The 25,783-nt window shown below is 39.7% G+C and overlaps 1 protein-coding gene across 1 annotated transcript in view; it reads left to right on the top strand.

The window, feature by feature from the left end:
* hpse2 (heparanase 2) overlaps window positions 1-25,783 on the top strand; it is a 49,673-nt gene that overhangs the window by 8,829 nt on the left and 15,061 nt on the right. The window contains exons 4-6 of the mRNA XM_029449969.1: window positions 19,185-19,358; window positions 20,347-20,518; window positions 24,037-24,084. Coding sequence (XP_029305829.1) covers window positions 19,185-19,358; window positions 20,347-20,518; window positions 24,037-24,084 — 394 coding nt within the window. The remainder of the gene's footprint in view (window positions 1-19,184; window positions 19,359-20,346; window positions 20,519-24,036; window positions 24,085-25,783) is intronic.

Raw genomic sequence — 25,783 nt, 5'->3', positions numbered from 1 at the left:
GCGTGAATTGTGATGGATTCAGTTTTTGGCGCTGCAGCTGCCTCAGTACCCGATCCATCTCCAGCTCACTGCTGAATGCAGAGAAAGAGTTTCTCCTGCCAAGTTTCACACTGTAACACCGCAGTGCAGCCAGTTGCCTTCACGGCAGGATAATGAATTTAATCTGCTTTGATTTGTTGATATCCATTATGATATTATTGGATATGAGCAGCCATTGTGGATCTTGGAAAGTAAAGTGGTAAAACAATGAACATTAAAGGTTGTGTGTATGTGTTTACTCATTACGGATTGCTTTACTGTTTGCTTTACTGTACTGTTTTATGAAAAGGAACTGGAAAACCGTCTGTGCTGTACTGCCAACAACCGGGGTGGAGTCAAAACTTATAAATATGCCGTAAGCAAAATACCCACGTTTTTTATGCAAAAACATTACGTTTCGGAAAACATCATCAAATACATAAAGTGATCTTGAACAGAGGTTCTAAACTATGAGTTACTCACCAGAGATGTTCCTGTCTCTGACTTGTCCAAACAGTTACGTGAAGTGGTCAGACATAAACAGAGATTATTGATACAAATGGCACCGAAGCAAACTGAAGTTAAACTAAGACCAGCCTATAAAGAAATCCATGAAAAAAAACAAAATTTAAATGACCTTTAAATGAGCTAGGCTTCCCATTCCAAATTGACTTTGGACTACGCTCAGTTTGGTTTCAGGGTTTCATGGCCAATGATTTGCAGCCATAGATTAAATGATGCCAACACAGTGATGCTGATGTAATAAAACCAGACCAAGGAAAACAGCCAATAGCTGGCATGAACCAGGCACAACAAATGGAAATCTTGGCATGTGGTGCTGGAACAGCAAAGACAATGGCTGTCTGAGTCTGGCTGTTAGAGCCAAACCTGGCACCTACTGAACAAAACCAACGTTTAACTAGAAAGTAATGAGATTCTTAAAACACCAACATAGTTCGTAAATTTGAACATTAAATGAAGAACTTTTGTTCTCCTCTTCTGATGTCTGTCTGTGTGAATAAGACATGCTCATTTGTTTTGTGATTTAATTAAAAATACATCTCTGCAACCAAACTTCCCTGCAGTAAAGCTTTTGTGTCCTACATTTGTGGTTTTCAAGGATTTGGTTTGCTGCCTTTTTCCTCTCGGCCACCATGTGCATCTTTTTAGCAAAATTGTGTTTAAAGTCATGTTCGCTTTTAAGTGTATCTTTAATAGGTCTTTAAATAAATTGTATTAGCTTACTCACGTTCATTACTCACAAAAATTTGGATCCAGAATTAAGCCCTGCAGCACACTAGAGTTTCACAGGTGGAGTAGTAGTGGTGAAAGTAAAAGTAGTATCTTCAGAGAAAGGCGCTCTGCCATAATGTGAATACTGTCATTACACATGACCTTATAGCCATCATGTGTGTTTGGTTGAATTTATGACATGCACCTTTGTCAGACTTACCTGTAAGTTTACAATTATCAGCAGTGATGTAAGCTCAGCGTGACAAACTCGAAACTTTTTTTTCTTCACTCTTTCCACATGTCCTCCACAGATCCAGAAGTGTCTGTTTTTTCCTCGATCGAAAGAATACCTAGAGTGTTTAAATCATGGATGGACATAACATGTGATTGCATGTGTTTGCAATATGCCCCGAGACAAGTGCCAGCAACCTGCAAACGAATGTCATTTTAATAGCCTGATGCAAGGGAAATGTTTGAAAGCAGTCCTTCCTCTCCTGTGATTGTTTGGCATGACATCCAACCTTCACATTTTTCCTCAGAACTCTAGAAAACATACGTTTTGTGTCAAATTTCAAATCATGGCACAGTGTTCTTGACTGCTCTGAGCCAGTTTGTACCAATGGGATGGACCTGTAGCAGGAATGCTGGTACCTCTTGAGTGTATGCGTGTGTGTATATAACGTATGTTTGTGTGTGTGTGTGTGTGTGTACATACCGTATGTGTGTGTGTCAGCTCTGTATGGGTCCAGATGAAGTTGTATCCTGAGGGGAAACATGCCTACTTCATTACCAGCGAGACACATTTTATTTCCTTAATTTGACTCTCAGGCTGTCATCCGTTATTTATGAGATTGCCGTGTGTGTGTGTGTGTGTGTGTGTGTGTGTGTGTGTGTGTGTGTGTCTGTTCATATGTGTTCATTGCGTGTAAAGTTTGCATTGGAAGTAGGGGCTTGTTAGGGGCTAAGGAGCTGTAACCACTGTTTAGGGAGGTGATTTGACCTGGTATTTAAGAATGTTACACTAATGTTTCTTCTTTCAACTACTTACACTGGAATTTAACACACTCATTAGCGTCACACAAATGTTTGCAGCATTTCTGCACGCGTGTGTTGGTGTGTGTGTGTTCAAGGAAATGGTCTTCTTTTCCTTGGAGTGAGAGCATACAGTGTAGTCGTGAGCAGTAAGGATCAGAGGAGTTTAGTAATTGTTTTAGCATGAATAGAATATTCAAATAATTGGATATAACATATATTTTCATATATAACTTTCTTTTCTCTGACTAAATATAAGATTCACTCAGGGATATATTCTCTGCACGCCTGCACTTTCCTTGTAACCCCATCTCCTAGAGATGAAGTTTAAATAATACTCATCTAATTTATTTAGCAAGAAACGTAATGTTGCACCTTTTTAAACTTATTTTTGCATTTTTAATTCATGTATCTGCAAAGTCCCAAACTGTATCTAAGCTTAACCAGCTTCCAAGCTCAACATTATGGAGATACTTTGCATTCTTCCTCTTTCCTCACCATAATCTGTTCCTCATCGTTTGTACCTAACATAGTAGCTTAGTTTAAGTTTTCTATCATAGTTTGAATTATGTGTTTTGATCAAAAACATTGTTTCTTTCTTCTCCTTTAAATCATTTCCCTGAATGTGTGAGTTTGCCTACTAATGCCAGCCAGTTTTCAGCACTGGGGACATTCATCTCACTGTCAAATCCCCCCATATATTTCTGTAAACTCCAGAAAATGTTGCTTGCATAAGAGTTTGGTATGTTTCTCTTCTGGCCACTTGTGAATCCTCTTTAATTCTTCTCTTTTTTCCCTCGGAGCATATGGCTTGTTGGATTGTGTTGGACCTTGTCAGGGGCCATCTATCACTCCATGGTGTCCTGCTGAGTTTGAGACTCACAGCGCGGCTCACAGCCCTCACAATGGGAAAACAAGAGTGAGAGGGAACAAAGTTAGATTAAGAGACAGGGGGAAGGGGAGGGGGCGGATGCAACAGACAGATGGGGAAAAAAAGAGGAGGCGTGAAAAGAGCAAAGAAAGAACAAAATATGAAGATGAGTAAAAAATGTTTTCCTAATATCAGGAAAACAAACACTGTTTTCAGTTTTTCTCTGAACCAATGTTTTTATTTTCCCAGCCAGCTCTGGCAGTTTAGACCCATCGACCCAGTTGACACCTGTGGTGTAAAACTGTGCCTTCAAGGTTGAGCAAAGCTTTAAGGGCTCAGGGTTCAGTAGCTTCACACTTGTTAGACTCTCCAACAGCCGCAGAGCACAAATAACATCTTCAGAGCTCTCCTAAGAAAACATCTTTAATAAAAAGGTTTCCAAATTCCTTTTCACAAGCCACTAGCTTTGAAATTTACCTCCTACACCAACAGATTGAAAACAGAACAGTGCATGTTTCATATTTATTGTGTGACTGACTATAGTTTTAATGTTTTTTTCAAATATATATTTCAATTGATAAAAAAATATTCTCGTTAGGATTTATATCAAATCCACAACTTTTACATTGATCTCAATGTAAATTCAACAAAGAAAAATAACACAATAATTGAGACAACATGTCCTTCCTTGTTAAAGGGTTAAAGCGCTACCTGCTCCAGAGGCATCGCTCCTGGCTGTGAATGACCTCTGACCCTCACATGAAACGAGAACATGAATGTGCCTCAGAGGGATTTGTGAAGAAGCTACTTCCTTATTATTCTGTGTGTGGTGTCTGGAGAGCTCTAAAAACATCCATATGCTACAACTGAAAGTAAAAAAATATATTGATAAGATGTTTCTGTCCTCTTGTATCTGCTGTGTCACCATAGGGTCTTGAAATATCCCTAAACAATATTTATAGAGATGGGAAATTCAGACAGAATATTCATGTTGGTGAGGACGGAAAAAAGTTGTATGTTTCAAGTTCAAATGAAGGACAATAACTTTAAGTATTATAACTAAAAGTGGTGCTTTATTGATGAATACGGTGAATGATTGTTAAAGTACCATCTCCTGACACACCTGCAGGGCTTCTGCGTTGGCACTGGGTGATCTGTTAAAGAACTGAATTGGTTCAGGGTTAACAATTGAGTAGAAGGCAACATGCACACCACTTGCTTTGCATGCAGAGGGGATATGTGAGTGTGGGAACTTGCTTTTTTCCTTTGAAATCAGTGTTAACAATTGCACAGAAGTTCTAGATTTCCTGTATGCTGCTGCTCATAATGAAGTGCTTCTGCATTCAAAAGGATCGTGATCAACATGCATTATTCATTCTGGAAGAATTACGATTTGGCAGTTTGCAAATTGAACAAATTGACACATTTGTTCATTCAAATTCCTGTCATGCAACATGCATATGCAACATCATGCACAACTATAGAGGTAGCACATCGCCAATTGGTGAGAAAAGCTGCATATGCGTCTCAAATAATGAACAGCAGGGAGATACTGAGTCTAATTTCCTGTGAGCTTTATCAGCCGGTATGAAAGCTAATGAAATTTCTTTCTTGCATCATCAAACCTCTAACACATCTGTATAAAAATCCTGTTTCTTTCTGGAAACTTCAAACCAACAGGTGCCCAGTTACCTTCCAAAACAATGATTCAGTGCAGACTTTGGCGAGCAAACAGCCAAATAACAAACAACACTTGTGTCCAAACAACATTATCCAGAGTTCCAGGAAACAAAAGAAATGTAAAGTCTTAAAGGGAAACTGACTTCGTGGCAGAAATGTGTCCTTGAAATGTTTTGCTTTGCTGTTTGTTATGAACGATAGTGATTACTGAACAGCTTTAGGTTGTAATGGATTACAGTGTGGCTTTTTATTTAATTTTACACTCGTTTGTGAAAAAATGTTGTAAACTGAAGTGAGAGACGCATGATGGGCTGGGTATTTGTGTTTGTAAATCTTTCAAAGTATGCGAGAAACTTGGCCGGACACATCTTGAAGCCAGTTTTGGCTTGGCTGTTAAGATGGTAACCTACTTTTACTGAGACCAACAACAGATAGCGGTTTGGCTACATCTGTAAATCAGTCACCTCCAAAAAGTTTATTGGCTCATTAGAGGGGTAATGGAAGCGTAATGTTAGATGTGTGACCAAATTGTTTCTTTTTCATTTGCCAAAATGTTTCTTTGTTTCTGTTTTGTTAATTGGCTTAAGTATCCAGTAATTGGTGCCTTGGGTTTTTATTTGGAGATTTTTATTAGATGCCGGCTGATGTATGGTTACAAGATGACAAAGAAAATATGTGAACTATTTTATGGACTTTCATCACTTAAGCAGTGCAACACATTTAAAACATATTTAATGTATGTCTTACTGGTTATACACAGCTGTTTATATGTTGTAAAGAAAGAGAGAAATGATAGAATGAATAAAGAACTGGACTGGACGACTGTGTCTCCTGCACTGAGGCACTTTACCTCTTATAGCTGGTTGCCCTCCAAGCCCCTTTACTCTGAAACTGTGTTGTGCGGGACACAGTGCCATGTAATTGAAGGAATTTTATGAGTCCATAAGAGTGTAATGAAATTTGCCTCGGTCAGAAGAGTGAAGCACGGAAAGGAAAAGTGGAATTGAATATTCGGTGGTATTTTCCTCCGACCTGCAATCCCTTAGGGGAACGTACGGGACTGCTTTCAGTGCCCCAGGCAAGAAGAGGCCAAGCGAAACCTTTCCCTGAGGTTCTGAACCTCTGCTTTGAATGGCAGGAGCCGACACCTCTAACCAGGAGCAGATGTTTGGCCTGGCCTGATACATTTCCCTGGCAAAGTAGGAAACCCTGGGTTTGATGCAGCCAGCATGCCCCACTCGCAACGCTAATAGCCTGGATCTACTTCACTTGTTCTCTCCTTGGTGAACTCCACTGCCTTAAAAGTCCTTCACTGTAGGTCCAGAAAGACATGGGGAAATAACTCTGCACATTCACATAGACGTTAGCACTCCAAGAATGAAGTGTTGCTGCAGGTGATTCTGTTGTAATGTTGGACATTTTTCTTCCTGTTTTCATAACTCTATTGTGAGCCACTGTTCTGTAGCGTATAAATTAACCAGGAGTTTCAAAATAAGAGAGATGTTTTGCAGTAGGCACATAGGCACACACTTTCTTATTATATACATATATACATAATATATTATATCGTATTCTAGAAGTGACTCAAAATGGAAAAGAAATAAAACTATTTTGTAATGACACAACAAAGTTATTTGCTTTTAGACTTACATTTGTCAAGTGCTGTCTCATCCAAGGTCTCATAAACATGTATTACAAATATTATAATGAAACTCACAGAGAGCATCATTGATATAAAAATGATGAATTAGATTCAGGTGATTCAGATGTTTTGTTAATTTGCTGTGAACAATTGAAGACAGCTGTCTCCTGTGTTTAACAGTGTTCAAGAGCAGACATTGAAGATATTACAGGACACTTCGCCTTTTCATCTTTGAAAACCTCTGCTGAGGTTCTATTCCTCCCAACATGAAACATTTTTTAAAATCCTCCAGATGTAACATAACATACTCTTACCAGATGTGAACCAGTTTCTCTGTACTGACTTATTACCCTTTAAAATGTATCTTGTACTATATCTAGTACATATATTTTCCTGGTGTCACCTGCAATATTTTTGTGCACACCTTTTAACAAACTTGCTGGATGTCGCTTTTAGTGTGTGGCTTTTAGTGTGTGGCTTCTAGTGTGTGACTTTTGCTTTAGCCAGATAGCTGATGTTTCATCACCCTGAGGGGAAAATATGAAAATGTAAACAGTATCTTTGGATTGGGTTTTCATCTTTACACTACTGTCTAAATTGTGCAAATCAAATCAATGAAACAAATAAATACTGAAAGTGTTTATTCAGATGTATGATTTTGCAGTAACAATTTGACAGATCAGTGTATTTCTTTACATTCCCTAAAGTGGGAGTAAATTAATTGGTATTTATTTGTAAAACTGAAAAAAGTCTGTGTGGGAATCTTTTCAAACCTATCAGAATACACTGGTTTGTGTGCCAGTTGAAGTATTAACCACCGCACGTATTAAAGCACTAAAGCAGAATGTAATTGAGCAAAACACAATAATATAACAAATCAAAATCTTTCTTGCGTGCAAACATCTGCTTACACGTCTTAGATAAGATGGAAAGCACAAATGGTGAGAAAAAAATATTTTCAAAATTGGAAAAGGGCTCAGATTCTTGTAATGCAGCGTTATATGCACGACAGACAGGATCAGGAAGACTCTGCAGGGGCACAAGACTGATGAGAAGACAGCTTTGAGACTTTGGGAGATATTTGTTAAAGTGAATGATGGAAAAAATTCCCATTCCCTTTCTTCATAAACATCTGGCAGGATTATCCATCACGGTGCTGGGACGAATCCCAGGTTTGTCATATTTTGCTGCAGAAACGCAAATGGAATTTAAAAGTCAGCAGTTATGGCAAGAGAGACTGTCCGACTGGCTGAGGCAGGTGCCCCCTGCACTGTTTGTCCTACACTGACCAGCGTTCTGGAGAGGATTGATGCAATGATATGCTTCTTTCTTTTTTCATGATCTGCATTTCTGTAGCACCAAATCAGCATTTTACCACCATGATAACGAAGTTCACTTTATTAAAGCCTTGAAAATGTTTTTTTGATCATCATTAAACGAATACGCAGCTTTGAATTGTTAGTTCAAGCTTTTACTTTGCTTTTTTTATTACTTGCAGCTGAATCAGCAACATGTAAATTACAACAAAGTTATACGTTAGAAAGTTAAATATAGTTAAATCTGGTTATTTTACATGTTAAGGGCAAACGTGTGGTCACATTTTTACAGTTCTTATCAGAGAATAAATATGAAATGATTACATCAATGTATTAAATATAATTCCATCATTTATTCAAAAGTAATTATCATTCATTATATTTAAACTACAAAATGAGAAATAGCTTACCTAGTCAGTCTGCTTAATACACTACATAGTAGCATTCTTAAAACATTTAGTAACTTTTCCCAGCATCTGATCATTTAAATGTGTAATTATATATAAAACTGTTGTAATTCAAGATGGTGATTCTGTAACTGTTTAATCTGGCTCTGCTCGTTTAGCCGAAGACAGAACCTCCAGTTTAACTGGAGCATAAGTAATGTGTGTGGATATAGTTTGAGAGTAGAAGATGATTGCTGTGATTATGGTGATTATTCTAGCAGTGAAAAAGGAGTCTGGAATATTGTGTGTTTGCTTTGCTGCCCTGCTTGGGATCTGGTCTTCATAACCCTCATCCATCACACGGCCTGGGATCAAAGATACCCTTCTTGAGCTGGGAATGTAGCAGATGTCCTAAATACCCCATAAACAAATGTTTTGTTTACCCTTGGTTTGGCAGTCTTACGATTTTTGAACATGATGAATTTCACATTACAAGAGGCATTATTTAAAGCTAGGATGGGTAATTTAGTTTGAAAACACATGTTTTTCTATTTGTTGAATACTCTTCATATCTCAACAGCAATTAATAAAACAATTGTTGTGACAAAAACTATAACAATCTGGTATCTGTGGCTGTCAGAGGACTTGTAATAAGTCCTTACAATAGCCATGTTTGTTGTTTACGTTCATAACGCTTTTGGGGGACATTGGCAACATTGGGCTGGGTTATTTGGTTGGACAATTTAAAAGCTTACGCTTGGTAGCTTCTCCAATATTACCTACCCAAGCTTTGAGAACTAAATGTTCTGCACTGTGTTTGCGGCTGAAGCAGGTGTTTAGTGGGAAGGGCTGCAGACATTGTTTTAAATCCAAACTCTTTGATGGTTCAGGGGCAGTAAAGCCCTGGGCTACTCTCCCTCTTGTTTCACTCTGTCTGCCCACAGGAGTCTTGTTTCTCTGCAATTACAAAGCAATCAGAGCTCAATTACAGCATCAACAGAGGTGTGTGAAGAGATGGTTAACTGGATAAGAGGTGGACGCTTTACAACCGTGTTACTGATCTCTGGTAGTAAAAATGTCAGGTGTGACTTCCCTATCTTTAACGGCTCTACCTTAAAAAAAACAAAAACATTAATGTCACACTAATCTTATTTTATGTGTTCAAGGAGATTCTGCAAATACTTATCTACTAAGGACATATTGTTCAAACCCCATCTATTGGACTTTAGGTATTTTCTTTAACATGTACTGTATACAGCCTACAATATATTTCCTTACAAGCAGCTCGAAAGCCTTCTCTTTACAAATCCTGTAATGTTGTTGAAAAGCTTTAAAGCTTGGTTAAAATATGAAGCTGATGAAAGCGGTGAGAGTGAACCAAAGAGGTAAAGTTGTAGACCGTAAAACCCAAAACGATAAGCTGAAAGATGCTACAAAGCTCCGTAGAGCTGAGAAGAACCGTAGAGTTGGTGAGAATTCTTTGTCGGTGTGTCCTTATGAGCACACCGTCTCACATTACAGTCATTTCATCCATGTTGATATGAAATATTGATTAATGCAGCTTTAAGATTGTTCAGTTTAAATGGTGTAGTCCTTATTCTTTAACACCACTGTTAACAAAATACTTGTCTGTCCTTAGCCCTTTAAGCTACAGTTTTGCTGCACCTCTGACAATCAAACATTTACACTGAACCGCCCACTAAGAGGCTTGAATGCCAAAGGAGCATTTATAATGTATCCCAAAGTTTGTTTTTCTTTTTAATAATAAGATGATAAGACAGTAACTTTCACAATCACTTTGACGTAGATTTGTTTGCCAGTGTTTCTCAAACTTTTTCAGACCAAGGACCACTTAACCAATAAAAAAACACTCACGGACCACCTAACTCCTCAAACATCCAAAAACAATAGGCCTGCTTACCAATCCAACAATATTACAATTGACAGCCTAATAATGAGCTTCATGTGAGCTTCTCTGTATCGCTCGTTCACACATTAAATCAACAATACAAATACAACTACGGATTCTACAAGCATTTCGTTCATATGGTATTTAAACGGTGAATGATGATAGATGTTACGCATCATATGAAACATAGACTACATTTATTACTGAGTTTATGTCCGTACAGAGAACTTACCCACAGCAAGATCGTTTGCTACCTGAGAGATACGCAAAATGCAAACTGTGACGGCGCCTTCGTCGTGTGTTTCTTAAGTTCATCACGTTTTCTCTCAAAAGATCCTGAAGGTTTCCCAAAGTAATCCTTGTGTTTACTCTCAAAATGTCGCTTGAGTTTGGCGGGTTTCATAGCCTCGTTCGCCAACGACTCGTAGCACAAAACACAGTGTGGATTGGGATCCTCTTCATCTCCAGTCCAAAAAATTTTAAATTTGATGTAGTCTCTGTGATATCTTCTCTTTAGCGCTGGACTTTCAAGCCGAGTTTCACAGCTTTCAGCCGGGGGGTGGTTGGACAGCGAACGGCTCTCCTGGGACTCAGTAACGAACAAAACCACTTGTTGTCGCTGCTGAATCACCTGCATCAGGACGATGCACCTTCACGTCAGATTTTTTATTAAACTTTCTTTTAACTGACCCTGCCTTGAGCCATCGATCCATTTTGCCAGCTGACTGCGGCTCAAATTGACCGTGCAGATCATTTATGACGTAAGATCGTAAAACGCACCTACATAGCTACGCTACATCTATGCTACACTCCAGTCCAGGGGTGCCCAAGAGTGTAGTGCGGGAAGATCGCGCACTGTTACAATAAATAAATATATATATATATATACACCCCGTCCTGTCTTGTAACACCACTTCTTTCTCGAGAGGTGATAGTGAGTCACTGTAGCGCCCGTCTGCCCTCAGAGAACGAAGAAGTAGAGCTGCTTGTCAATGATACATTCATTGTATCTCGGGTGTTTTGGTAGTTTGTTTAATGGACTAAATCCAAAGTGGCAGAATCGAGAAAACCTCGCCTCATCCTGCCCGCTGAAGGGAAACTACTTTTCTGAGAGGAGAAGATGCGGCAGCTCCAGGATATGGACCTTCAGTTAGAAGTTGTTTGAATTCAACCAGTGCAAACCTCAGTACCAGGGGTCTAGTACTAGGGGACGGCCCCAACTCTTCGCCAGTTCAGAAAACGCTCTGTTTTCTGCAGTTACACAGGTTGGACCCAGCAGTCCACCAGCCCACTGTGACTCCCGGCGCTGGGGTTGGTGCTAGCTGAAGCTCCATCTCCCCGAGGCGCCGAGTGACGACCACTCTTGATGAGATGAATGTGCGGGTCGCTTTATTGTTTCTGCCACTTTGAATTTAGTCCAATAAACAGTTAGTGGCACACACTCACAGATGGCTAACGTAAACTATAGGCTGACGCCACACGTGAGATAGCAGTGTTATTTGGAGTTTCAGTAGTTTGGTCGAATTGTACGTATTCTGTCAGTTAGTAGGCTTTTTTAAAATTTGTATTAATGAGTATACATTTAGATTGTATGGACCCAATAGCAGATGTGAAATGCTGCCCCCTATTTCTTTGTAGCATGTGGCTAGGTATTACACATTGCTCCTTTAATTTCCTTTGGATGTGTTTGGTTGTGGTTTGTAGGTAGCTGCACAATGCAAAGAGAAGAGACATGGTGATGTTTCTCTCCTGGGAAATGAATACTTCTATACACCTTGTTTTTTTTACAAGCCAAACACAGTGAGATCATTAGTAACTAAAAAGCGTACTTTTCTCATTAGGGAGTGATAGACAGCCATTGCCAAACAGATGTGAAAACCACTCACACCCCTTACACATTTCCCTCACACCCTGTTCCCCTAACAAGTGTTTTGAGTTACATGGCCCGAAGCCAATTAAAGGCAGTTGATGTTATTTTGTCTTTGATTTGTTGTCTACTGCAGTCTGTTGCCTAGGCATACATTCGGGCTTGTCTGACGAGCTGTTACCCCCAAATATGGAGAGATTTGGGTCAGGTAGACTAGGAAACACACACACACACACACACACACACACACACACACACACACACACACACACACACACACACACACACACACACACACACACACACACACACAGCAGCAGAGAGTGGATGTACTTACATAGAGAAGAGTGTATGTTAACATACCACTCATCTAACATACCACTCATCTTACTCACCGGCTCTGTCGACTTGCTCTGCATCTCCTTACACTGGTACACAGAAAAGGGCCACACGCAAGTCTAGTCTAAGCAAATTCACAGTTTGAGGTAATCTCTCTCTCACACTCTTGTTTCCACACACATGCAAATGCGCACACACACACATATCGGTCCCCCTCTACTAACAGAATTGAAAACAGGTGCCTGCCACATATCTAGCATTCTTCCAAAATACAAAAGTGGTTTGACCTGAATGGTTTCACTGGAGTGGAGCCATCCTGTATGAAAGAAGAGTCCATGTGGGTGTGTAAACATGGAGGCGTTGGGTTCTGTGCAATACGCTGGTGGAGCAGCACAGACTCTCAATATATTGGAACCACATTTCTCCCTCTGCGCAACCCTAAAATGCAGTGTCAAGTTAACGTCAGGATAAGTCACAGATACATCATGCGAACATAGCAAACCACCGCATTTATTAGCTTTCGATACAGCGACCGTAACAGTATACTGGTATGGCTTTGACCGATATGGATGGATGATCAAACTGGATCAATAGCAGTTCATAAACTTTTGACGATTTCTTTAAAGAAATCTCTCTTTAATTCAGTCACAGTATGTTTTTTTGCCGCCACAGAAGATCTGGTGAGTGGAGTAAGTTGACCAATGAGAAGCATAAGGCAGAGAGTTGCTAAAGAAGACTCAATGGAGCTGATGGAAGCCATGATGAAGGAGCTGATGCTAAATGTGCCACACTTAGTTTTCGCCGGATATTAGAGCCGTTTACTTCTAAATCGTTTATGACTGCTGATGCAGTTTGTCTGCGAGTGCATGTGTGCACGTGGTGTGTGTTAAGTAAATGTGAAATTACTCAAACCATCTGGTAAAACTTTCAATACTGTCATCAACAATTTGATAGATGGACAGTCTAAGAGTAGCAGTTTACACCATGCTTTCCTCACTGACGTCACAATGCAAATATATATATATATATATATATATATATATATGTATGTGTGTGTGTGTGTGTGTGTGTGTGTGTGTGTGTGTGTGTGTGTGTGTGTGTGAGCTGACGTAATGTGATTTGTTACAGCTGACAGAGAAAATTACAGGCATCAATGTTCTTACATATGGGAACAGTGTAATGGTGTCATTTCATGCAAATGATTTTGTTGATTTATAATCCACCGAGAATGAAAAGAAATAAAAAGTCATAGCCAATCTCCAACAATCCATATTTGAGGTATTTGTTTTAGATCATGTTCATGAGTAATGTGGACAGTAACAACATGTGCATCTTCAGATATGTAAAAACACATTGTATCCATAAACAGGACAAAAGGCTCAGAATTAATTTCTCTAAACAGCCTTCTCCCCTGTCTGCACATGTCTCTTGAGGATTCAGTTTTGATTTGGCTTTTAAGATGAGCCAGAACTCAGCTCAAGTGTGTGTGTGTGTGTGTGTGTGTGTGTGTGTGTGTGTGTGTGTGTGTGTGTGTGTGTGTGTGTGTGTGTGTGTGCGTGTGAGTGCGTGCATGCTTGTATGTTCTAGACTGATTTTGATGGGACTAAACATCCAAATTGACATTTGCTATGGAAGTTAGCTGCGTCTGGCAGCAAGTCATCATATTATATATTGAATGAAACCAGACACAGAAAAAGGTTTTTCCTATTTTCTTTTTTAAGTAGGAATATATCAACATTTCCAAACTGAAATTTCGAAGTCCATGACAAGAATTGTTTTCACAAATCATCTGAATTTGAATTTGAGGGAGGAAGTATAAGAATATACTGTTTGTTTTATCTGCATAGCTGTGGGCTGCCTTCACTTTCCTCTCAGTACACAGAGAGATATTTCACAAAGTAAGATGCCAGTTGAATTATTAATGTAACTGTTGCTTCGGGCTAAACCTGGTCAAGAGCAGGTTTGAGATGACGAAGCCTGACTTACTGCTTCTCATGAATAAGGAACTGCAGGCAAATGTCTGTCAACGGACAAAATCTAAATACTGAAGCATTTACAGTAAATATGTATTGTATGAGTGTAGATATAAACACATTTCCCTTTAATTTAAGAAATCCTTTTATTTGAAATACTAAACCCTTACATTATAATTTGAGCATTTATGCATTTAAGAAATATTTACAAATGACGTACAATCTATGCCACAGTAAATCACGCAGAAGCCATTAAAAGTTCACTTTACACCGAAGTAACAAATAATACCTTTTCTTTTTTTTGGCCTGCCTCCCCAAATCTGGCAATAACGTGAAATAAAGTGGACTGATGCAGTCGATTTATAACACAGCATTACACCTGAAGGGCACCGGGTCTACGTTTGTGGTTTGCTGAAACAATTTTAATTCCTTTTCTTCTCAACCTGCTTTTCATAACTTAGTTAAGCGAAGCCGTTTCTTTTCAATCTGAAGACTTTCCAAAGGACATGTCTGTCTCATAATAATGAAAACCCTAATGCAATTCCTTATTTAACGAGAACATATGATATGAATCAAGGGATTTTCTTCTTCTTAAAAGTAAAACAGATAATCATTTAAAGCTGCACCAGGAGCAAGTCATATAAAAAATACACCTGTCTTGTCTAGTCAGCCCGACAGTATCTCACTAAAGGTGCAACTACAGAGAAAAGTGTTGTTGCATTGAAAACTTCACATTGGTGTGTGGTTCATGTGGGTGGTGTATAAATCAGAAAACACTGTTTGTGTGAGTGCATACAGGCCCATTGTACACAGACCTAAATGTACCTCTGTGTTTGAGGGAAAATGCAGAGCTGCAGAAATGAGGCATAGCACTGGCTGATTCTCCCTGCTTCACAGAACTGGCTTTTCTATCAGATAGACAGCTTGACAATATCCAGACCCCACTCTTTCCGCTACACTCAAACACACAAAGGCACGCCAACACAGGCGCACACACAGGCACATACACACTCATGCATGCACACACTGTTTTCTGGGTTTGTTCGGCTTGTTTCTGACTGGACTGTTTGTAGTTGAGTGAGTACAGTAATGTCTGACCTCTTCAACAGGCTTTCATTGTGTTATGTCTTGAAGTTGTGTATCGTGAAACTCATTTTGAAAAAATATTACAACGTAGTAAACTGTCGTTCTTAAAAATAATAGCAAGTGAATAATGATGTTGACTCAGAGAGATTAATCAATATTATAGGGATGAGCACCATTTGTTAAAGGCGTGATAGTTCTAACAGAAGTTCAGGCAATTCAATGTTGGCTTGATTGATTGTCTTTGTCTGTGTTTGTGAAACAGTGGATCATTTGTACTGTTCCCATTTGGGAGAGTTATTTTCCAATAAAAATAAGTGTTACGATCTCCCCTCATAATTCACGATTCGCATCAATATTTCATTAAATCCTGCTACATTTTCATTTTCTGAATTTCACAGATGTGATAGTAAAAGCTCACAAATAACACACACACACACACACACACACACACACACACACACACACACACACACACACACACACACACACGGTATGTGTGCATACACACCGATTCACAGTGTCTTGGTAATGTCATTACTTTCGTCTGACTGAGATCACAGATTTGAAGCTCCAGGCCTTTGTAGTGTCTGCATAGAAGCTCTTTCATGTTTGTCCTTAGTGATCTGCAGATTTCCTAACAGCAGGAGGGTGAATCTACCCAGCATCCTTTTCTCTTTGGAAGAGAGCATATTAAGCCCTGCTCTTCTCAGGCGCTCAGACGCTGCCCAGTAATACTATACTTACTCCTCGGGCTAGTAGCTGTTGTCAGTGTGTGCAACCGAAACAGAAACTGGCTAGCTAAAGATTAACCACCATTAAAAGGATAGACTGTTCCTAGGAATTGTACTATTGTTTGTCCTGTTTACCCTGAATAAGAAAAACTCATGGCTAGCTGTAGCTTAGCTTAAGTATATACCAGCTCTTCTGAATAATAGGGAGGCACGTCTTCAAATGTCAAACCAAATCCAAACCAAAGATATTCAATATACAATTATATCATGACAAAGAAATGCAGCAAACTCTTTTGCCATTGGAGAAGCTGCAACCTGAGGATGTGTATCATTGTGTCACTATTTCTGCTTTAAAAATTGCGATTTAGGCATTTATTTGTTTTATATTAACAAATATATTATATATATTATTATTTTTAGTTTCAGCATTTCAGAATTAATCTTTCTACCTTTGATCGCTATGAGTTTGTCTGCCGCTTGTTAAGGAGGACCGCTAGTAATATTCTCCAGGGACCAAACTGATACCAAACAACACATAGACATTTATTTATGCATTCACACTGTTCTTAGATCTGCCAGCAGAGAAACAATTGTAAGCAGCTTGATGGCCTCATGATGCCTTTATGATACGTGTGCAGGGATGGTAGCTGTGCTAGCTTGGAGCGAGGCTGGTTGCCTTCTGCTCACATCTCAGGTAAGGAAAGGTCTGGCGTCTCTCATCCTGACAGCCACATCTGGTGCTACTTTCTCTGTCCTGTTGCCCTCAACTCAGACACCACTCTGTTTTAACCACAGAGGAAAGGAGTTATGATAATAACATTATTAGTGGTTATTAATGAGATGGAGAACAGAGAGTTTACTTAGGAGACATACAATCCCAAAGAGCACTGTGTGTAATAAAACCATTGTTACTGCTAAAACATTTTTTCTTTCAGGCTTTGTCCTGCCATTGCTGGAAAGCAAATGAGTCCCAGGTGTAACAGGCAATCTTTCTGTTCTCTCTATTTGCTCACTGGATTATACATAACCACTGCTATATTGAAAATAAAGGCTTACAGTAAATGCTGAATAAAAAAAACCTATTTGTGTGACTTAATAAGCATTGTTCAATGCATTCTGAATCTGACTTCAAGCCAGACGTTTGTATCGCTCACATCCAGTTACTAAATGTTAGAGAACTTTGCACCTCTCACATGAGCGTAACAGCTCGAAATGTATCCAGAAGAATAACCTCACATGCACCCTGGTCTGTTCTGCTTTTATCTTCACTTCACGTTGGAGCAATCAGTTGACAGGCTAAGCTGGTGCCAAACCCACAGTGGAGAGCAAATTCTAGCCAGAACCAGACTGGTACAGAGACTTCATCTGTTTCCTGTTGAACCTAGGAAGTAAGGGTCACATGTCAGGGAAATAATTATGTTAATGTAAGGACTCCAAACAGGAGTATGGAGGTATCCAGAAGCAGCCTGCAGTCCCGCATTAAAATATAAGCAAATGGTTCTCTCACCATATGCCAGCATCTGTGGTAGGGACCTCATCCTTTAATGCCCAGTGAGAATAATGTGTTTTGATGTAGACAGCAGACATAAACATGACTGAGTAGTCAGCTGCAGAACAGAACGATTCTGTGCATGAGGAGCACATCTCCACAGGAGTCCATGATGGGAAAATCGTTCTTTTTGGATTCTCACTAAACGTTTCTGGAGATGAGACTCTGCAGAAAATGCACATGCACAAAGACAAAGTTCACGTGGCACACGACAAATGATTGCAGAACAAATCCCAGTGGTAGCTTGCAGTTTATCCAAAACACACAACTTTTCCATGCACATTACTGCTGAGAAATGTAATCTTCTTTAACTAATTGTGTACGTTACAATTTACAGAGGTTGAAAAATAGAGTATAAGAGTCACATGAGAAAGAGCTTGTTTGTTTAAATGGACAAACCCAATGTTTTTCCAATTACCTTTTTTTCATTTGGTCATTTACAACGTTTTTACTCTTTCTCAGCATTGAGAACCTTTAGAGTGCATTAAATCAAATCAAATGTATTTGTATAGCCCAATATCACAAATTATACATTTGTCTCAGTGTGCTTTACAGACTGTACAGGATACGACACCCTCTGTCTTAGACCCTCGCATCGCACAAGGAAAAACTTCCTAAAAGAAACGCCATAATTAAAGGGGGGAAAATGGAAGAAACTTCAGGGAGAGCAACTGAGGAGGGATCCCTCTCCCAGGACGGACAGACGTGCAATAGATGTCGTGTGTACAGGATAAACAACATAGTACAAATACAACATTTGACAGAAATTATGTTGTGTTGAAAAAAGAGAAAGTATGGATGAATCCAGGAAAATGTCAAAAGCACAGCCACGATTCATGATCCTGACGTAAACTTTATCAGTGGCAACCTGCCACATGAGAGACACAGAAACTCCGGGGATCATACCCCGGATGATGAGTTAGTAACAAACATTTACATAAATGCATACAGATAGAGAGGGAGAAGAAGAGAGGGAGGGGAGGAGAGAGGAAGAGAAGGAACAGAGCAGGGAGGTGTCCCCCGGCAGTCTAAGCCTATAGCAGCATAACTAGGGGCTGATAAGGGCAAACCTGAGCCAGCCCTAACTATAAGCTTTATCGAAAAGGAAAGTCTTTAGCCTACTCTTAAATGTGGAGAGTGTGTCTGCCTCCCGAACACAAACTGGAAGCTGGTTCCACTGGAGAGGAGCTTGATAGCTGAAGGCTCTGGCTCCCATTGTACTCTTAGAGACTCTAGGAACTACAAGTAACCCTGCAGTCTGGGAGCGCAATGCTCTAGTTGGTTTGTAAGGTACTATGAGATCTTTAAGATATGCTGGAGCCTGGAGCATTATACCCCAATATACATCATATTGGTTATCAATTTTTAACCAGACATGTTGCGTCCATGAATCAAGTTCCAGATATGATTGTAGAACAATAGAGTACAGTACATGGACATGTGAATCAGTAGATCAATGACTTCCACATAGTGTCCATGTTGTTCATAACGCATGTGATTCCAGGTACGTAAAAAGTATCAAAGTTACAACTGCTTTGTGGGTTTCTCCCAGCCAGGTCTTTAGACAAACTGTACAACTTTGCCGACTGTGCTGGTCTGCACCTGATCCTGGGGCTCAACGCACTGCACAGAAACCCCGACAACTCCTGGAACACCTCGTCCACCCTGAGCCTCCTCAAGTATGGCGCTGGCAAGAAGTACAACATCTCCTGGGAGCTGGGCAACGGTCAGTACACTTACACACCACATGCTGCCTGCTAAATAACATGATAGGCTAAGTTCTAGAAACATTGAATGACTACTTTAACAACTTGTACACGTCATCTCTAACACATACTTAACATATTAACAAGGACTAAAAAGTAAATTTTTAAAGTCCAGACTTCACCAAGACTGTGCTCTGAGAAAGCAGTTACACATTTGTTTATTTAACTGGTTATAACAGCTTTAGCAGAGAATGTATAAAGAAAGTGAGCTGTATGTGAGAGTCGAGCAGTTTAAGGGTTAATTCAAGGATGAAAGGAACTGCTAGTCCTCATGTCATCCTAACCATCTGTGTTCCTGGGGAGCTGCAGAGCACACAGAGCCTTGTGTTCCCCTGCTGCACATCACTTCATATTACATTTAATTTCATCTGCAATAAAGCTCACAATAGAGACTTTTATTTTAACCTAAGCCTAAAATACCTTTGAAAGTCGAGTAAATCACTCAGACAGTGCGGACACAGAGCACATTTGGAGAGGTTGAATGAATAGGTAATCCTTTTAAATTAGCCAATAATATTCTCATTAAAGTTTTCCACAATACAGCACAGACACAGCTACATCCACACACAAAACAGACATACTGAAAGTTGTATTTTACAGCTCAAACACAACTTGGTACAGTTAATCACAATGCTCTTCTGGTTAAAGAGCAGTGGGCCTGCAAAACTTTAGTTTCCCTCCGTTTGGTGAAACTATCTCCCCCACTCTCTTTGTTTTACTGATTCTGCAGGGCCACCCTGTGTGCTTGGACCATCCGCCTGACACTCAGTCCATCTGTCTGTATTATTGCGATAAATTGCCCCATTATCCCTTTTTCTACGGGCTGTTGGATACTCTCTATGAGAGCAAGATCAGACTACAACAACACAAAGATTCACCTCCACCTCCCCACTGTTGCTTGTGTAAACGTTATCTCTCTGCTCAGTGTTCTGCATCTCCTCTTCCCAGAGCCGAATGCCTACCGCAGCCTGGTGGGTCGTGCGGTCAACAGCACACAGTTGGCTCAGGACTACACCAAGCTGCGAACCCTACTGCAGTCTGTGCGCTACTACCATCGAGCTCACCTCTATGGCCCCAATGCAGGACGACCCCGGAAAAACGCAGTCCTTCTGCTGGACGGGTGAGTCAGCAAGTAACACATTGATTGGGCAAGATTCCTGTCCTTGTTAGGCTATCCTGCAGGGAAACAAGGGGTAAGGAAGTGGAAAATATGCTGCAGTGGTTTGAGACTTTTACTGAGCTTTACTGTGTTTAACATACACACACATACACACACATTGTAGTAGTGTTCAGTGTTTATGGATTTCCACTCTGCAGGTTTCAGCAACTCCCCTCCAGTTATGCCATGTCAACCTAAATAAAGTGTCATCTGATTGATAATGTGACGGCACAACGTCCCACCTGCTGGTTTTACCCAGAAGCTCCAGCAGCTTTGGTCTGACTCTGATGGCTTGTCTAACAGCACTCTCTTAACGGCAGCCTGTCCCCTCTTTAGATTGTAATTTCATACTTTGTAGTCATACATTTACTGCACAAAAAGACCATATCGGCAGCTTTTATTCTGCTTGTTAATTACAAGTCAGTTTTCATGTTGGACTGTACTGATACTGTCACAATGAACATTAACTTTGCCTGGACAAAGTTTTATGAATTCCACATGGTAAGGTAGATGCAAGGAGGGTCTTTCTTGTTCATGCTTTCAAGGCATTTAATGGCAACACTGAATGTAGGTATGCAGGCGACTTTTGGATGTTACTGCCTTAGTTTGTTAAACCTCCTTTCAGATAAAAAAAAAAAATGCTTTCTCAGTTCTGTTAAATAGATGACAGCATTTCTCAAACATTTATTCATCATTTCCCAAAAAGTTAAACCTTTCTGAGCTTTCGTGTCTGTTGAAATGGAAACAAACTTAACTAGAATGGATCAGTGGCCCTGTACAACAAACAGATTGAAAAATCAAACATCGATGGATATAAACTCTGTCAGTATTGGATGCAAAGAAAGTGTGACCTTATAAAGAGATGTTTTAATTTTTCCTTCAATACTACCAAGAATGTTAAACTTGAATTTAGAATGTTATCTTACCAAGTGGTAACACTTTACTTGAACTCCTAAATGTAGTACTTATAAACAGTGTATACACATAGTTAATAAATGGTTTATAACACACTAGTTATATGCACATAAGGGTTTATTAATGTATTTGTCAACAACTATAACTCCTGTAGCCACCTGTAAGTGGTCGCTGGTGTATAAACATAATGAAAGACATTATAGTTAAACATAGTTGTAACTAGAGGATGACTGGTGCGGCCTGTAATACATTTATAACTACCTATACTCACCTGCACACACCTCAACAATCAGCTGTAGTACGACTCATACTAACATATACTAGTCTGTGCAGTATCATAAGTTCTCATTGTATGTGTTAAGTAAAGTAAAATCTATATATATATACATATATATATCTATAATAATTCTTCATCATAAAGTTTCATGTTTGGCCACAGGAAAATGCATTACATGAAACTTAATGACAACACATGCATTATTATACATATAGATACGTCACACTTTACTCAACACATACAATGATAACTCATGACACTGCATAGACTATTGTTGCATACTATGAGTCCTTACTACAGTAGATTGTTGAGGTGTCTATAGGTGAGTAAAGGTTTTCATAATGTATTATAAGCCCCATCAGTCAACCATTAGTTTATAACTCGTCAAAAGCATCCATAAGACTCTTATAATTAATTATAACTATACACTTCTGTAATGTTTTATGACTGTTGTTTAGTTCAGAAAGCCTTATGTGTGAAGCATTATGAGATGCATTATAATTCACTATGAATGCCCTCATAGTGTGCTATAGATTTGGTAGAAAGTGTCACCGAATGGTTCACATATTGCTAATATTATGTCCCCGAAAGGTCTAATATATTTTGCTCTTAGCCCTTGAGGAATAAAGAGAGAATAAATACTGCTATACATTTCATGGTTTTTGAGTAGACAGGTTAGAGTTGGCAACTATCAACATTAAACGTTTTGTTCTGAGTGGCTGAAAGGAAGCTGTAAACAATGCCATACTTGTCTTGAGAGATTTATTTTTTTCCACATGTAACATGATAATTAGAGGTGACGGAGGTGTAATACACAGCTCTGGCTTTAACTGCCATTGTTGAATACAGTACACGGGGAACAGCGTTTCTTTAAAACAAAGTAGAGTCGATAAAGTTAAACTCATGTGTGGTATAAAAAAAATGTGTGTGCAGATACATGAACTACATTTAATGTCTCAGTATATCTCAGCCTGAATCGGTCTTCAGCTCCTCTCTGCAGCCACACACATTTTGACAGGTAGTTGGAAGACAAGGGAGAACGAATAATTTGATACTCCTCTATGAACTTGAGCTACTTACATCAGTGAAACCATTAGGAACTGCTGTTTATCTCAGAAATAAAAGGTGCGTATTTGTGTGCACCGCTGTGTGTATGTGTACTGTACAGTTCAGCCTGCGTGATAAGAAGTATACTCGGAGGAAAAGAAGGATGTAGAAGATGAGTATTGAGAAGATAAGATGGAGTGAGTGGATGAAGAGGAGAGAGCTGGATTATCCGCAGGTCACTGCTGACACATTTAACGACAGAGTGATTCTCGTGTGTTTGACACTGTTACGAGGGGGTGGCTCTTGTGTTTGACAGCCCAACTACTCTGCTGCTCTCAGGAAATAAGATGAATTAGACACTGAGCTACTCAACAGTCCAAATATCAGAGCTGGACAGACTAAACAAGCCGGAGCAGTGAAAGTTTAGAGACATACATTCGGGCTTGTCTGACGAGCTGTTACCCCCAAATATGGAGAGATTTGGGTCAGGTAGACTAGGAAACACACACACACACACACACACACACACACACACACACACACACACACACACACACACACACACACACACACACACACACACACAGCCAGATATTTATCTATTACATTCAGTGTCCCTAGTCTGGCTGCATTCATGGATTCTGCAGTATCCGTATCTGTCACACACACAACACGCACGCATGCACGCACGCACACACACACACAGATGCAAAAGCTCAGGAGGAGGAAGGCAGACGAGGGACTGTGTATATGTTGAGTTTATGTTTGTGGGCAGGAGTTTGTATTTAACTAACTGAAAGCAAACTACTACTACAGGCTGCAGAAACAGCTCAAGAAAACACTGTTACTGCTGTTTACTGGGCTTTAAACTGAAATCTTTCTCAAATGTTTGTAGTTTGAAGTTTTACCATCTTTATTAAACACTTACTGTGAAGTGAATTAACACTACACATTATTCCTGTAGATATACATATCAACCAAGATTGTGTAGAGTTCTTTTGCTGTGGTTTGATTTACTTCTCATAAACTCGATAGATGTTCCACTTCCTGGTTCAACATTAACCTACCATTCTAAAATGCTTGGTTAATTCACCTTTGCTTGAAAGTTTCCAAATTGGATATTGTTATCATAACAATAATGGTCATAACTGTAAAAAATCAGACCCAGTTTGTAAAAAAAGAAATGTTTGAAGAAAAGGTGCCACTCAGGTAAAGATAACTCTGTTTTTCTGACTTGCAGGTTCATGAAGAACGCTGGCTCTGTTGTAGATGCAGTTACGTGGCAACAGTAGGTATTTTACCCTTTTTTTCTATTTTATTATTTTGTCTGTAGAATACCCCATAATCAATTGGCAGTCCTCTAAAACCGTAGACTACTTACTTAACTAACCACAAATCTAACAGCACCAAGTTTTGTACCATTATCACCACATTGCGTGTGCAATAGCCAGTAACAACCACTATTAGGAAAAAGAGCCTGTGTGTGTGTGTGTGTGTGTGTGTGTGTGTGTGTGTGTGTGTGTGTGTGTGTGTGTGTGTGTGTGTGTGTGTGTGTTAAATTATTAACACCTGCCATTTGTGTATTGCACATCCTGTAGGAATGCAAAGAGACGTGTCAATGGCTTGATCTTTTGCCCCATGTTTTATAAGTATGTCTTTACACACATATGTTGAACTTGTACAAAAAGACACACCCACTGTAAGCTCAGTGAATAGTCATTAGGGTGAAGGTCAGGTCTAATTAGGAGAAATTAGAAGAAACGGAAGGAGGCAGGGCTGTCAGCAAGGCTTAAAAAAACACCACCCACACTGTTAAAACCAAACCATATGCTCAGGCTCATTCCCCTCTGTCAATTAGTCTGTTTTACACTAGAGCTCCAGATTCCAGTTTAACCAGCCTGCGTGGCAGCAACTCTGACCTCTACAAAAGACGCCAAACGTATAAAGCTGGACACCACTCATTAACACGTCGACAACACAGTATTACTCCATTGCTCAAGTTGTTCTGAATCAAGCGTAGCAGGTTGGAAACACAGCATTCATTGTCTATAGAGAATCATATGGATTTGTTAGAGAGTGTGTGTGTCTGTGGCTTAGGGTCAGAGGTGTTTTGTTGGAGGAAACGATGATATTTGGTTTGCATTATATCGTGACGCTTTTTCCACAACATTGTAGTCTGACATTTGGAGCATCTTGTCTCGGTTAGTGCTGCTTATCCATTTTTGGATTCACCAACAGAACATGATCGGTTAATGTAATCATTCTCTTTCTGTCTTGTCTTTCTCTTCTCTTTCCATCGTTCTGCAATATGCACTTTAATCCTAAAGCAGATTTGTGTGATGTGAGTTAAGGGGTCAATTCACCAAAAATATGAAAGAAACACTTTCTCACTAGTGGTCTGTTTCCATGCAGACTGTTTTGCTTTTATTAGGTTTTGACATTAGCCTTCTTGCTAATACAATGGAGGTGAATATAAGAAGTTATCACCCCGCAGAAGTAGGCCTCCGCACGCCAACTCTTTTTCCCGGCTCTCTGGAGCTCTGTACACGGCGGTTTTGGCGGCGCGGTGGTCCCCGGAGATAGTCTGTACACAAATTTGGCATGGAGGTCAAGTGTATTAATGCGTGAATGCATGTACGTAGTTGCAGCTAGGAACGGCAATGTCGGTCGATTGGTCTGTCCTCCTCATTGGTCCATGCTCTACAACTATTTAATAGATTTTGATAAAACCTTTTACAGACATTTATTGGTCCAGAGGATGAATCTTTGATGATCCCTGGATCTCTCGCTGGACCATGAGGTTACATTGTGGATTGAAATGAAATGTTTAGACAGCTATTGAATGGATTGCCGAAACATTTGGCACAGACACTCATGTCCCCCAAAGGATAAACTGTAATTACTTTGGTTATCCCTGCTGTAATTTAATTTCTAGAGCTGTGTGTGTGTGTGTGTGTGTGTGTGTGTGTGTATGTGTGTGTGTGTGT

Source organism: Cottoperca gobio, chromosome 15 (assembly GCF_900634415.1).
Source record: "Cottoperca gobio chromosome 15, fCotGob3.1, whole genome shotgun sequence".
In the NCBI taxonomy this organism is placed as follows: domain Eukaryota; kingdom Metazoa; phylum Chordata; class Actinopteri; order Perciformes; family Bovichtidae; genus Cottoperca; species Cottoperca gobio.
The sequence above is the reverse complement of the archived record's forward strand: the minus strand, read 5'-3'. Positions and strand labels throughout refer to the sequence as shown.